Source organism: Podarcis vaucheri (genome assembly GCF_965113315.1).
Source record: "Podarcis vaucheri genome assembly, chromosome: 18".
In the NCBI taxonomy this organism is placed as follows: domain Eukaryota; kingdom Metazoa; phylum Chordata; class Lepidosauria; order Squamata; family Lacertidae; genus Podarcis; species Podarcis vaucheri.
In genome coordinates this window covers 3,398,132-3,412,555 of record NC_138756.1, presented here as the reverse complement: position 1 = coordinate 3,412,555, position 14,424 = coordinate 3,398,132, and the positions used below count along the sequence as shown (strand labels likewise).

General features: G+C 48.8%; 1 protein-coding gene and 1 long non-coding RNA gene across 2 annotated transcripts in view; both read left to right on the top strand.

Annotated features, from left to right (window-relative positions):
• LOC309523108 overlaps positions 1-14,424 on the top strand; it is a 152,692-nt gene that overhangs the window by 54,326 nt on the left and 83,942 nt on the right. The window lies entirely within an intron of this gene.
• Positions 1-14,424, top strand: part of COMP (cartilage oligomeric matrix protein) — a 54,319-nt gene that overhangs the window by 36,475 nt on the left and 3,420 nt on the right. The window contains exons 10-18 of the mRNA XM_082206343.1: positions 160-319; positions 1,066-1,184; positions 2,488-2,540; positions 3,615-3,808; positions 6,766-6,944; positions 8,018-8,066; positions 10,001-10,197; positions 12,009-12,181; positions 14,039-14,178. Of these exons, the coding sequence (XP_082062469.1) occupies positions 160-319; positions 1,066-1,184; positions 2,488-2,540; positions 3,615-3,808; positions 6,766-6,944; positions 8,018-8,066; positions 10,001-10,197; positions 12,009-12,181; positions 14,039-14,178 (1,264 nt within the window). The remainder of the gene's footprint in view (positions 1-159; positions 320-1,065; positions 1,185-2,487; positions 2,541-3,614; positions 3,809-6,765; positions 6,945-8,017; positions 8,067-10,000; positions 10,198-12,008; positions 12,182-14,038; positions 14,179-14,424) is intronic.

Here is a 14,424-nt window from a genome sequence, read left to right as displayed (position 1 = left end):
AAGTACTTAACCTGAGGTACCACTGTAAATTTATTATTATTATTATATTATTATTATTAGAGACAGGCTCAGGGTTCCAGTCCAGCGTCAAACTCTCGCCCTCCCATATCTCTTCAGCCCCCTCCCCTGGCTCACCCCTCCTCTCCTCTCCCCACCCAGGACAACTGCGTGTTTGTGCGCAACTCAGACCAGCGCAACAGCGACCAGGACAGCTTTGGCGACGCCTGTGACAACTGCCGGAACGTGAAGAACAACGACCAGCGAGACAGTGACGGAGACGGCCGGGGGGACTTGTGCGACGATGACATGGACGGAGACAGTGAGTGCCTGGGGGGCCCCTGAGCGATTTCAAAGGCAGAGGAGCTGAAGCGCAGGAGAGATGATGATGAGCGGGTGGATTAACAGCAATAATAGTCACAAATTATTATGGTGATGAACATAAGAGCAGGCCTCCTACGTCGGGCCACCCTCTTCTCACAGTGGCCAAATACCCCACAGAGCCTAGAAATCGAGATAGACTGTCTCTGGAACTAGAGGTTCTGCAAGATTAAATTAAACCACACACCTTCTGAATTAATTAACAAAGAGACACACAACTAATTGGCCTGGAGGCTTTTTGAAAAAGGTTTTATTTAATTTTAATGTAAGCTCCCAGAAGAACTATGGATTGGGCATTCTATTTTTGTGAGAGCCAGTGTGATGTAGTGGTTAAGAGCAGTGGACTCGTAATCTGGTGAACCGGGTTCACGTCTCCGCTCCTCCACCTGCAGCTGCTGGGTGACCTTGGGCCAGTCACACTTCTCTGAAGTCTCTAAGTCTCACTCACCTCACAGAGTGTTTGTTGTGGGGAAGGAAGGGAAAGGAGATTGTGAGCCGCTTTGAGACTCCTTCCGGTAGTGATAAAGTGGGATATCAAATCCAAACTCTTCTTCCTCACTTTGGCATAAGCACTGATGCCTCTTCCAGGAGGAGAAATCCTGCCTTGCCCCCTCCCTCTCCTACAGCTTTCCAGGCAAGGCAAGATGCCGCACTCTTGATGACTCTTTTTACCTCCCGCTTCTTCAGAGGTTAAAAATGTCCTGGACAACTGCGTGAGGATCCCCAATCCAGACCAGAGGGACAGCGACGGTGACGGGGTTGGAGACGTTTGCGACAGCTGCCCCTTGATCAGCAACCCGGACCAGGTAAGCGCTTCCTGGGGAAAGGAATGAGTTGGTGGCGTGTGGTGCAAATGGGTCTTTTCCCAAGGGTGGGATGCCTAGAGACTGACCTTGAAGGTGAATGTCTGTATGGCTTAGATCTTTCAAGAGAAAGTTTGAAATAGGGGCTATAAGTAGACATGGTTCCCCACTCCCTGCAGTTAAGATATGGTTACGAGATTGTTTTCAATGACTTCAGGGACACTTTTTCTTTTCTTTTATTTGAAGTTGAGTAGCAACAGGGAGTCAGTAGTAGGGATGGTGAGGCAAAAGACCCAAGCACACATGCATATTGTATAAACGTGCAAAGCCCTTCTTTCGCACCCTGTGAAACATAAATGCGCAGAGTTTTAAAAAAACAGCACGCTGCCCACCCATGACTCCCGAGCCTTCCCTGATCTCCTGCCCCCTTTGTTGTGACAGATCGGGGGAGGCTTGGGAGTCACGGGCGGGCAGCCGTTGCCCAGGAGAGGCGCAAGGCGCACGGTTTCTCTGCCAGGCAAGGTGCAAAGCCCTTCTTTCGCACCCTGTGAAACATAAATGTGCAGTGTTTTTAAAAAACTGGGCAACGGCCGCCTGCCTGCGACTCCTGAGCTTCCCCCAATCAGTCAAAACAAAGGGGGCAGGAGATCTGTACCGTTGGACATCCCCAGTTCCCCTTTGGCAGTGGCGGCGGCAGCAGTCAGCAGCCCAGAGCCAGCCTGGTAGTGCAGTTAAACTTACACTGATTCAGTGACTATATGATTTCATAGAATCCTAGAGTTGGAAGAGACCCCAAGGGCCATCGAGTCCAACCCCCTGCCAAGCAGGAAACACCATCAGAGCACTCCTGACGTATGGTTGTCAAGCCTCTGCTTAAAGACCTCCAAAGTCGGAGACTCCACCACACTCCTTGGCAGCAAATTCCACTGTCGAACAGCTCTTACTGTCAGGAAGTTCTTCCTAATGTTTAGGTGGAATCTTCTTTCTTGTTGACTCTGGCTGGCTTCAGGAGCTGCTCGCTGCCGTGGCACCTGCCATTTTGCCTCGCCGGAAGTCCCCATATGATGTGTTGTTGATGAGGCCGCCCCTGCCACGTTTCCCAGGGACAGATTTGCAAATCTGGGGACATTCCGGGGACAGAATTTGTCCAGGGACAGATTTGCAAATCCGGGGACTGTCCCCGGGAACTGGGGACATCTGGTAACCCTAAATTAAGAGTCACGGATTTCAAAGTCTTGTTTTGCTCCTGTAAACTTTTTTATTTTATTTTAAGCAAATAATGCAGCTGTTGCTTCCTGTTATTTAGAAAGACACTGACCACGATCTCGTCGGGGACCTGTGTGATACCAACCAAGACCGGTAAGTTATAGAAATGGCTTGTCTGGTTTCACCTGTTGGGGGGTAGGAGCTAGGGAGCACCTGTAGGAGTTGTTTTGCTGAACTGCCACAGCCCTGAGACCTATCATGACACCCAAAAGTAAGAGCAACTGAGAGAGAATCATTATCTTCCCTCAGGGTAGCACACGCTGCTGGGTTCGTGCAATAATGGCCTCTTCTGACAGGCAGAGCACCCAGAGCAAGGAGTCATACAGAGATGCGACAGACAGACGCCTTCAAGGGCACTTAGTTCTGCTACATCTTAAGATCCGATTGCACCCAACCTGGCAGATTGGATGGATGGAGGACAGGAGGGCGGGGGATGGTTGAAGGACAAGCTCATGCAGAGATACAGCAGGCAGCCTCCTGTGGAGTGTGTGGTCCGGATTCACCTTGAAAGAAACCTGGGAGTCTGGGTCCAGAGTCAGGGCTAGAGCTCAGCCAAGAAATTTCAGAGCTGGGAATCGGTTTACTTTATTTATTTATTTTTTCAATTTTTTTTAATATTAATTTTCACAAAATTATAAATGAACAAAACACACAAGCAAACATAAATCATAATCTTATTAAAATTACCCTTATTAACATTGTTAGGTGACTTCCTCGCTTCCCCTTGGTTGAATTTCCATGCTTATCCTCATAACGGCTTTACAAATCCTAATCCTTATATACTTAACTTAGTCCATTCACATCCTTATATCTTTCCAATTCGAAATTGTACATGTTAAACATCACTTAACTTATATAAACTCCTAAGCCAATCTGTTGCCTGCAAGCTGTTTCCAATTAGTTTAACTTAACAAATTTAGCTAAATAATCGTTGAATTTTGTCCATTCTTCCTGAGGGAATCGGTTTACTTTAAAGGGACCCGTTAAAAGAGGAGTCATAGAAAGAGACTTACCTAGCCACTGCCAGTTCCATCTTGTCCTTTGCTGGGTCACTGCTTGCCGTCGGGTCAAAGTGGCTAACCTGAGTTTCCCCTTTGTTCTTGAAGCCTCGGTTCCCGTACCCTAAACTTGCAACCCTTCCTTCCTTCCTCTCTCTCTGCACGACAGGGATGGGGACGGCCACCAGGACTCCAGGGACAACTGCCCCTCAGTGCCCAACAGCTCCCAGCTGGACTCTGACCAGGACGGGATCGGGGACGAGTGTGACGAGGACGACGACAACGACGGCATCCCCGACCGCAGGCCCCCCGGACCAGACAACTGCCGCTTGGTCCCTAACCCCGGGCAGGAAGACACAGACAGTAAGGACGGAGAACTGGCCTTGCAAAAAAAAGCAAAAACCTCACCAGGCCACCTCTCTGGTTTTGTCATTGGCCACAGCCTCACCTGGAGCAGTTCGTTAGGCGCTGTCCCCTCTCAGAGTGCTGAAAGGCTGCAAAGGTGTTTCCTCAGAGGAGACTGTGGTCTCTTTTGGCATGTATGATTTTACTTTAAAAAAAAAAAATTATTAACTTTTCAAAAATTATACAAAAAAGACAAAAAACAAAAATACAAAAAATTAACAACACGTATAATTTCATCAGTGGCATAGCGTGGGGGGTGCAGGGGGGGCCGGCCGCACCAGGCGCAACATCTGGGGGTTAGGGTTAGGGGGCGCAAATCCACGGGTTAGGGGGCGCAAATTACTTGCCTTGCCCCGGGTGCTGACAACCCACGCTACGCCACTGAATTTCATTCACTTATTTTCTTTTAACTTATTTCTCGGACCTCCTCATATCTCCCCTTTTTGTATTCCAGTTCCAATTATTCATTCAGCAAATCCTCACCTTTAATTTTCACTTAATTTTACACCTTTCTTTCTTCTTTTTTCCCCAATTATCTTAATCATTACAGCTGCTAACCACTTAAGTTCAGTCCAACATCAATCTAACATTCACTAATTTTATAATATTTCCCAAGATAGTCCTTAAATTTCTTCCAATCTTCTTCCGCCGTCTCTCTTCCCTGGTTTCGGATTCTGCCAGTCATTTCTGCCAGTCCCATATAGTCTATCACCTTCATCTCCCATTCTTCCAAGGTGGGTAGATCTTGTGTCTTCCAGTACTTTGCGATAAGTATTCTTGCTGCCGTTGTTGCGTACATAAAAAATGTTCTGTCTTTCTTTGGCACCAATTGGCCGACAATGCCCAGGAGAAAGGCCTCTGGTTTCTTAAGGAAGGTATATTTAAATACCTTTTTCAGTTCATTATATATCATTTCCCAGAAAGCCTTAATCTTTGGGCACGTCCACCAAAGGTGAAAGAATGTACCTTCAGTTTCTTTACATTTCCAACATTTGTTATCGGGCAAATGATAGATTTTTGCAAGCTGGATTGGAGTCATGTACCACCTATATATCATTTTCATAATATTGAGACTGTGGTCTCTTTTGGCATGTATGGTTTTACTGACCTGAGCGTAGGGCAGAGAGGCTCACAGCATTAACGCCCTGGCAGATCTTGCTTCCTCAATTGGATACCCAAATCCTACACAGAGTGAGGCATATCTCTCTCTCTCTCTCTCTCTCTCTCTCTCTCTCTCTCTCTCTCCTCCACCCACCCAAGTCATCAGCAAAACTCGTACACACCCCTCTGGCCACCTGCTCTCCATCCTACGATGGTGTGGCATCCAGCCAGATGATGTGGGAGAAGGACCATCCACACGTCTCTATGGCAACAGGACAGCCTCTTTGGATCTGTAGAATTGCAGGTCTCAGCTGGCCTACCAAAGGCATGGCCTTGACAAAATAACTGGTTGGTCAGGCTTCCTCTTATACGTTCTTCCCTGCTCCCTCATAGAATCATAGAATCATAGAGTTGGAAGAGACCACCAGGGCCATCGAGTCCAACCCCCTGCCAAGCAGGAAACACCATCAGAGCACTCCTGACATTTGGTTGTCAAGCCTCTGCTTAAAGACCTCCAAAGTAGGAGACTCCACCACACTCCTTGGCAGCAAATTCCACTGTCAAACAGCTCTTACTGTCAGGAAGTTCTTCCTAATGTTTAGGTGGAATCTTCTTTCTTGTAGTTTGGATCCATTGCTCCGTGTCCGCTTCTCTGGAGCAGCAGAAAACAACCTTTCTCCCTCCTCTATGTGACATCCTTTGATATATTTGAACATGGCTATCATATCACCCCTTAACCTCCTCTTCTCCAGGCTAAACATGCCCAGCTCCCTTAGCCGTTCCTCATAAGGCATCGTTTCCAGGCCTTGGACCATTTTGGTTGCCCTCCTCTGGACACGTTCCAGTTTGTCAGTGTCCTTCTTGAACTGTGGTGCCCAGAACTGGACACAGTACTCCAGGTGTGGTCTGACCAGAGCAGAATACAGTGGCACTATTACCTCACCCACCACAATACAGTCATACCTCGGGTTACAGATGCTTCAGGTTGCGTTTTTTCGGGTTACAGACGTGCCGAAAGCCAGAAGTACCAGAACGGGTTACTTCCGGGTTTTGGTGGTTGCGCATGCAACCCGCAACCCGCGTGTGTGCAGACGCGCCACTGCGGGTTGCAAACACTGCGGGTTGCGAACGTGCCTCCTGCAGGGATCACGTTCGCAACCTGAGCATCCACTGTATACAGGATTGGAAGGGACCCGCCAAACTCATAACAATAACTTCGAATCCATGAGATCCATCAACTTGCTGCTGTTGTTTTTAATTAAAAAATGATTCGTCTTCCAACTTCAGTAGCCGCCTTGAATGCCTGTGGGCAGAAGAAATGTAATATAATATAAATAATGTAAATAAATACAGTCATATCTCGGGTTATAGACGCTTCAGGTTGTTTTTTCGGGTTACGGACACGCCGAAACCCGGAAGCACCAGAAGGGGTTACTTCTGGGTTTCAGTGGTCACGCATGCGCAGAAGTGCTAAATCGCGTTTCGTGCATGCGCAAAAGCACCAAATCACAACCCACATGTGTGCAGACTCAGCGCTGTGGGTTGTGGACGCTGCGGGTTGCGAATGTGCATCCCGCACAGATCACGTTTGCAACCCGAGTGTGCACTGTATAAAATAAGTAAAAAAGGAAAGTCCCTGAATCCTAACTTTTCTTCTAGCGGCATCTGCCTGCAGGGAGGGGGGCATGGCATTGTGACCTTCCCGCCCCACCCCACCCCTGCCTGGGTCCTTCCATGACCCAACTGGAACCCCCTGGGGGGGCGTAGAGCTGCTCTTAGGAAACTGAGGCTTCTTCCCCCTCTTCCCGCTGCAGGAGACGGCATTGGGGACGCCTGCCAGGGCGACTTTGATAAGGACATGGTGGTCGACCGCATAGACGTCTGCCCAGAGAATGCCCAAGTGACGCTGACCGACTTCCGGGCGTTTCAGACGGTGGTGCTGGATCCCGAGGGAGACGCGCAGATCGATCCCAACTGGATGGTCCTCAACCAGGTGAGTTGGGGGCTTTTACGTACCCCATTTTCTGCCATGATCCAAGGCGGAAGGAAAAGCTTTCCGCAGAATACGCTTCCTTCCGTGTCCCTGTTCAGTTACGCCCAGGTGTGGAGGGGGCTGTCCAGAAGAGGGGTGTGAATGTGGCCCTCCAAATGTCTCTGTCTGGCCCTGGGAACTAGTAGTAGTAGTAATAATAATAATAATAATAATAATAATAATAATAATAATTTATTATTTATATCCCGCCCATCTGGCTGTGTTTCCCCAGCCACTCTGGGCGGCTTCCAACACAATATTAAAATACAGTAATGCCTCAAACACTAAAAGCTTCCCGAAACAGGGCTGCCTTCAGATGTCTTCTAAAAGTCTAGTAGTTGTTGTTCTCTTTGACATCTGGTGGGAGTGCGTTCCACAGGGCAGGTGCCACCACTGAGAAGGCCCTCTGCCTGGTTCCCTGTAACTTGGCTTCTCGCAGTGAGGCAAACGGCAGAAGGCCCCCAGAGCTGGACCTCAGTGTCCGGGCAGAATGATGGGGGTGGAGACGCTCCTTCAGGTCTACTGGGCTGAGGCCATTTAGGGCTTTAAAGGTCAGCACCAACACTTTGAATTGTGCTTGGAAATGTCCTGGGAGCCAAATCTCCAGGGGTGGCACAGGGAGATGGATGTGAGGGAATCATTCCTCAGACATTTAGTTTCCAAGTTGCACAGCTGCTAAATTTTTTGATCTACCACAGCCTTGGCTTTGAGATGGAAGCAAACAGAGACCTTGCTCCACCCAGTATTATGTTTTCTGAATGGCTGAAAAAGCTCCCCAGCTGTTCTACGCCGGATGTAGCTTCCAGGTGGTCTTCAAAGGTGGCCCCACACCAAGCACTTTACAGTAGTCCAGTTAGTGCTTCCACACCACCTGTGCTTCTGGAATGATGCTCTCAGACTGAAAAAAGCACCCACTTCTTTCTTTCTTTCTTTCTTTCTTTCTTTCTTTCTTTCTTTCTTTCTTTCTTTCTCTCCCTCTCTCTCTCTCTCTCTCTCTCTCTCTCTCTCTTTTTCTCTCTCTCTCTCATTTGCAGGGAATGGAGATTGTTCAGACCATGAACAGCGACCCAGGTTTGGCAGTCGGTAAGTGATATTTTTCACACCTAAATCCCCCATCCTTTCCCCACCATTATTCAGATTCTTTCACAAAGTCTTCATGAAAACCAACCACCAATAAAGAATACCAGTGAATAGCTGTTGATAAAAGTGATTGTCATGGACTGGTTGGATGTGGGTGAGTGGGGGGGAGGCACTAGCTTGGGGCTCAGAGCCCGATGAGGGGTGGTGGGGTGACAATGGGTGGCCAGAGGGAGAAGGCTGGGAGGAGGGAGTGTCAGAAGCTGGAGGGGCAACAGGGTTTAGTGAGCGGGAAGAGTAAGTGGCAGAGAGCAGCTCAGAATCAGAGACAGGAGCGGAGAGGAGGAGGCACAAGAGGCAGAGATGAGGCAGGCTGCTTAATAATAATAATAATAATAATAATAATAATAATAATAAATTTTATTTATACCCTGCCCTCCCCAGCCAGATATGGGCTCAGAGCACCTAACACCAGTAAAATTACAGTAAAAACATAATGGGGGGGGGGCAATTTAAAATACAGGTTAAAATGCAATTTAAAATGCAGCCTCATTTTAAAAGTAGCCCATAGATCAAAACCATAAGGGGAGGGAAACATAAGAGTCAGACTGAGTCCAAACCAAAGGCCAGGCGGAACAGCTCTGTCTTGCAGACCCTGTGGAAAGATGTCAATTCCTGCAGGGCCCTGGTCTCTTGTGACAGAGCGTTCCACCAAGTCGGGGCCGGTACTGAAAAGGCCCTGGCCCTAGTTGAGACCAGTCTAACCACCTTGCGGCTTGGGACCTCCAAAATGTTGTTATTTGTGGACCTTAAGGTCCTCTGCGGGGCACACCAGGAGAGGCGGTCCTGTAGGTAGGAGGGTCCTAGGTCACATAGGGCTTTAAAGGTCAAAACCAGCACCTTAAACCTGACCCTGTACTCCACCGAGAGTACTCCCCCTCCTGCTGTGACCAGCTCCCCCGCCCCCCGGTCTCCCAGAATGTGCAGAGGGCAGAGCAGAGACAAGCAAGGAGTCTCAGGTTGCAAGGGAAGAACCCAGGGGAGAAAGAGGATTTAGGGAGTTGCGGGAAGGTGGGTACTTCAGCCCTCACAACCGCCACACTGGCGCCAGACCTACTGGAAAAATTTGCTGTGCTCACTGGTCTGAGCTGTTTCCTTTGAATAAAGTGTTAACTTCACTGGCATCTTGTGAGTTGCTGGCTGGCCTGGCCCCATCACTTGCCCCGATAGTGATGTGGGGCGGATGGGCCATGGCTCAGGGGTAGAATAATAGTAATATTATAATAATTTATTATTTATACCCTGCCCATCTGGCTGGGTTTCCCCAGCCCTTCTGGGGGGCTTCCAACAGAATATTAAAATACAATAGTCTATTAAACATTAAAAGCGTCCCTACACAGGGCTGCCTTCAGACGTCTTCTAAAAGTCTGGTAGTTGTTCTCTTTGACATCTGCTGGGAGGGCGTTCCACAGGGCGGGTGCCACCACCGAGAAGGCCCTCTGCCTGGTTCCCTGTAACCTCACTTCTCGCAGTGAGGGAACCGCCAGAAGGCCCTCGGTGTTGGACCTCAGTGTCTGGGCAGAACGATGGGGGTGGAGACGCTCCTTCAGGTATACTGGGCCGAGAACGCCTGCTTTGCACGCAGATGTTCCGAGGTTCAGTCCCTGGGGGCTTCTCCAGCTAGAGCTTGAAGACAACCCTTCCTAAAGCCCTGGAGAGCTGCTGCCAGTCTGTGCAGACAGTCCTGAGCTAGATGGGTCAAGGGCCTGAGACAGGATTCCCATGCTTGCGCCTCTGCCCCCAAGGTGCTGCTGGACTGCACCTCCCCACCCCTAGCCATTTGGGGGCTCCTGCTGACTGGCAGGAATTGCAGGCCAAGACCACCAGCCGCCCCCCGCCCCCAGATTCTGTGGCGGTGACCCCTCTCTCCCTTGCTTGAGGGTACACCGCATTCAACGGGGTGGACTTCGAGGGCACCTTCCACGTGAACACGGCCACGGACGACGACTATGCCGGCTTCATCTTCGGCTACCAGGACAGCGCCAGCTTCTACGTGGTCATGTGGAAGCAGATGGAGCAGACCTACTGGCAGGCAAACCCCTTCCGGGCTGTGGCGGAACCGGGGATCCAGCTCAAGGTAGGTGGCTGAATAGCTCAGGGTCAAGCCAGGAAAATGGGACGAAACAGGCCACACAAAATCTCCCATCTCTGTTTCTCCTCTCTGGCAACGAGAGCGGGGAAACAGGGATGTTTTCCCCAACAGCTGATCTGCATCGCAATTAAAGGTAAAGGGGCCCCTGACCATTAGGTCCAGTCGTGACCGACTCTGGGGTTGCGGCGCTCATCTCGCTTTATTGGCCGAGGGAGCCGGCGTACAGCTTCCGGGTTATGTGGCCAGCATGCCTAAGCCGCTTCTGGCGAACCAGAGCAACGCACGGAAACGCCGTTTACCTTCCCGCCAGAGTGGTACCTATTTATCTACTTGCACTCTGACGTGCTTTCGAACTGCTAGGTGGGCAGAAGCAGGGACCGAGCAACGGGAGCTCACTCCGTCGCGGGGATCTGAACCGCCGACCTTCTGATCAGCAAGTCCTGTGGTTTAACCCACAGCACCACCCGCGTCCCATATCTCAATTGCCTTCTCTCAAATCTCGTCTGCCTTTTGGCTCCGCAGGCTGTTCAAGCAGTTAAGAGCCAGTTTTCCTGCAGACACAAGGCAAAGGCTCTGGCCGGCCTTCAGGAAAGGGGCTAAGACAGACTTGATGATGTCCTAGACTCCCATCATCCCCTGCCAGGGCAGCCGTCTGACGCCGAGGCTGATGGGGCCATGGCCAAGTACTCAGATCAGAATGGAATGCTCCTAGCAAACAGATCAGGTCATCTGGAAGCTCCCCTAGGCTTTCATCACCTCTACTAGTCCTACTGCCCTTGGTAGTCTTTTTCTCTAGGAAAAGGCTTGCCTCAAGATCTCTCTCTCTCTCTCTGTTTTTGTGTGTCTGTGTGTCATGAATGGCGTAGTTGAGATTCCCACATTGCAGAGGGGTTCATCTAGAGAACCCTCAGGATCACTTCTAACTCTATTATTATTAAAATTTGTATTCCGCCCTCCATCCATAGATCCCGGGGCTGTTCACAACATAAAAATACTGGATAAAAAAACACAAAATACAGTTCTATGACAAGCAGGTTCTAAATGTGTTCGGATTCATTACACTGGTTCGTTAGAATGGTTTCGCATTCCACAACGTTTGTTTCTTTGATTTTGTAAGATCCACGGGCCTGAGTGTTGAAAAGAAAACCTCAAATCTGGTTTACGAATGAAAACGATCGCCAAAAAAATGTTTGCAACCATTATTTTTAAAATGCCAGAAGCTGCCTCGAATCCCATCTTGCGAAAAAGGCGGGTTATATAAATAGGAGAGGGGCGGGTTGCTGACGCTGATAGGTTGTGGGTCTCCAACCACATCTGGGTGGGGGGCTCTGGAAACGATGCCCTATGAGGAACGGCTAAGGGAGCTGGGCATGTTTAGCCTGGAGAAGAGGAGGTTAAGGGGTGATATGATAGCCATGTTCAAATATATAAAAGGATGTCACATAGAGGAGGGAGAAAGGTTGTTTTCTGCTGCTCCAGAGAAGCGGACACGGAGCAATGGATCCAAACTACAAGAAAGAAGATTCCACCTAAACATTAGGAAGAACTTCCTGACAGTAAGAGCTGTCCGACAGTGGAATTTGCTGCCAAGGAGTGTGGTGGAGTCTCCTACTTTGGAGGTCTTTAAGCAGAGGCTTGACAACCATATGTCAGGAGTGCTCTGATGGTGTTTCCTGCTTGGCAGGGGGTTGGACTCGATGGCCCTTGTGGTCTCTTCCAACTCTATGATTCTATGATTCTATGATTCTAACCCACTCCTGCTTTCTGAACTTCGCTGCCCTTCCCTCCAATCCCAGGCGGTGAAGTCCAAGACGGGCCCTGGAGAATACCTCCGCAACTCCCTCTGGCACACTGGGGACACAGCCAACCAAGTCAAGCTGCTCTGGAAAGACCCTCGCAATGTCGGCTGGAAGGACAAGACCTCCTACCGCTGGTTCCTGCAGCACCGGCCCCAGGTGGGCTACATCCGGTAAGTGGAAAGGACCAGGTACACAGGTGTGCCAGGGATGGGTGCCAGGGGGAAAGGTCTGGCTCAGTGGTGGTCCAGTGAGGCGTTCCCAAAGCAAAGGAAGAATTAGACTCTGATAATAAAATACACACAGAGGCTTGAACCAGCAAAACTCTGGGAGGAGTGCGTGTAATAATAATTCCTGTCCACCCCTTGGCTCAGGTCGTTTTATTCACACAAAAACTTTTTACACAGTGTACGTACGAACCAATCGGATTTCTGGGAATTAAGATGTTTAAAGCTAAATTAGAAAGAATGAAGGATGTTAAGTGATTAAGTTAATTTTTTTTTGAGAAAATTGATTTTGGAAAACTGTTAAAATGATATACAAAGAAATTCAACCAGGGGGAGTTTGAGGAAGTCACTTAACAATGTTATTAAGATTGGTTTAATTACAATTAGGATGTATGTTTGTTTGTCTTAATTTTTGTTGGAAAATTAATTTTAAAAATTGGAAAAAAACAAGAACCAATCAGATTTCCTCTGAGCATTTCAAAAACCCCACGTGGGACAAAGTTAGATCAGAAGAAATTAACTTTTAACTACAACTTTTATGGCCTAGGATGCCTGGTGCAGCAACCGGCAACTGACCTGTGTCAAGCAAGAGAAATACCGTATTTTTCGCTCTACAAGACTCACCTTTTCCCTCCTAAAAGGGGGAAATGTCTGTGCGTCTTATGGAGCGAATGCAGGCTGCGCAGCTATCCTAGAAGCCAGAACAGCAAGAGGGATCACTGCTTTCACTGCGCAGCAATCCCTCTTGCTGTTCTGGCTTCTGAGATTCAGAATATTTTTTTCTTGTTTTCCTCCTCCACAAAGTCTTGTGGTCTGGTGTGTCTTATAGAGCGAAAAATACGGTAGGTTTTGACGGCTCTTGATGCCTGTTTTTATTGTTTGGGGCTGGTTCCCTCCACCTCGTGTTGGTGCATGAATTTGAATACGATCTGTTTTTTAAAAATAAAATAAAATACTGCATCTTCTTGTTTTCTGTTGTCGCTGAACGCAAGACACCCTGCAAAATTTATTTCAAACAAAGCAAGAGGTTATAAGCTCCCTTTTCAGTTTCCAATTATTTGTCTTGTTTTGTGAAATGTGTATTTAAAAATAAAACCAGATAAGGCAAGTTCCTAAGGTACAAAGGGGCCTTCATTTGGGGTTATTTCCAAAGAGATTTTGTGTTATTATTTCAAAAAATCATCTTGGAGGCAGGAACCTACATTGGCTCCCAGTACATTTCCGAGCACAATTCAAAGTGTTGTGACGGGCCAATGGCCGTAATAAATATCAATCAATCAATCAATCAATCAATCAATCAAAGTGTTGGTGTTGACCTTGAAAGCCCTAAACGGCCTCAAAGGCCCAGTATACCTGAAGGAGCGTCTCCACCCCCATTGTTCTGCCTGGACACTGAGGTCCAGCGCCGAGGGCCTTCTGGCAGTTCCCTCCCTGCGAGAAGCCAAGTTACAGGAAACCTGGCAGAGGGCCTTCTCGGTGGTGGCGCCCGCCCTGTGGAACGCCCTCCCACCAGATGTCAAAGAGAGAAAAAGCTACCAGACTTTTAGAAGACATCTGAAGGCAGCCCTGTTTAGGGAAGCTTTTAATGTTTGATGTATTACAGTATTTTAATATTTTGTTGGAAGCCGACCAGAGTGGCTGGGGAAGCCCAGCCAGATGGGTGGGGTATAAATAATAATAATAATAATAATAATAATAATGGTTTATTGTTTTCAAGCAGAGGCTCCTGCCTCCTAGACCCTCACATTTTTGCCACAAATATGCTGGCATTAGAATCCTTGATGGTTTTCCTTGCCTCTCTAGGGCTCGCTTCTACGAGGGTCCTGAGTTGGTGGCCGACTCAGGCGTTGTCCTCGACACCACGATGAGAGGCGGGCGCCTGGGGGTCTTCTGCTTCTCCCAGGAGAACATCATCTGGTCCAACCTGCGGTATCGCTGCAACGGTGAGCAGGCCCCACTCCCTCCCGCCCAGCCCCACACATCCTCTCTCCCCACCCCTGGGTGCAGCCTTCAAAGCCATGCCAATTTTAACGCCAGAGGGTGGAGCTAAAAGAGATTTAGTGACTGGGTTTCACACACAAGGAAAAGGAAAGGGAGTTTCAGTTGCTTTTGCAGACTCCGGCCAGTTGTGGGTCTTGGGGTCGTATTTCCCTTGGGACTCACCTGTTGGGAGGCAGTGATGCTTCGGA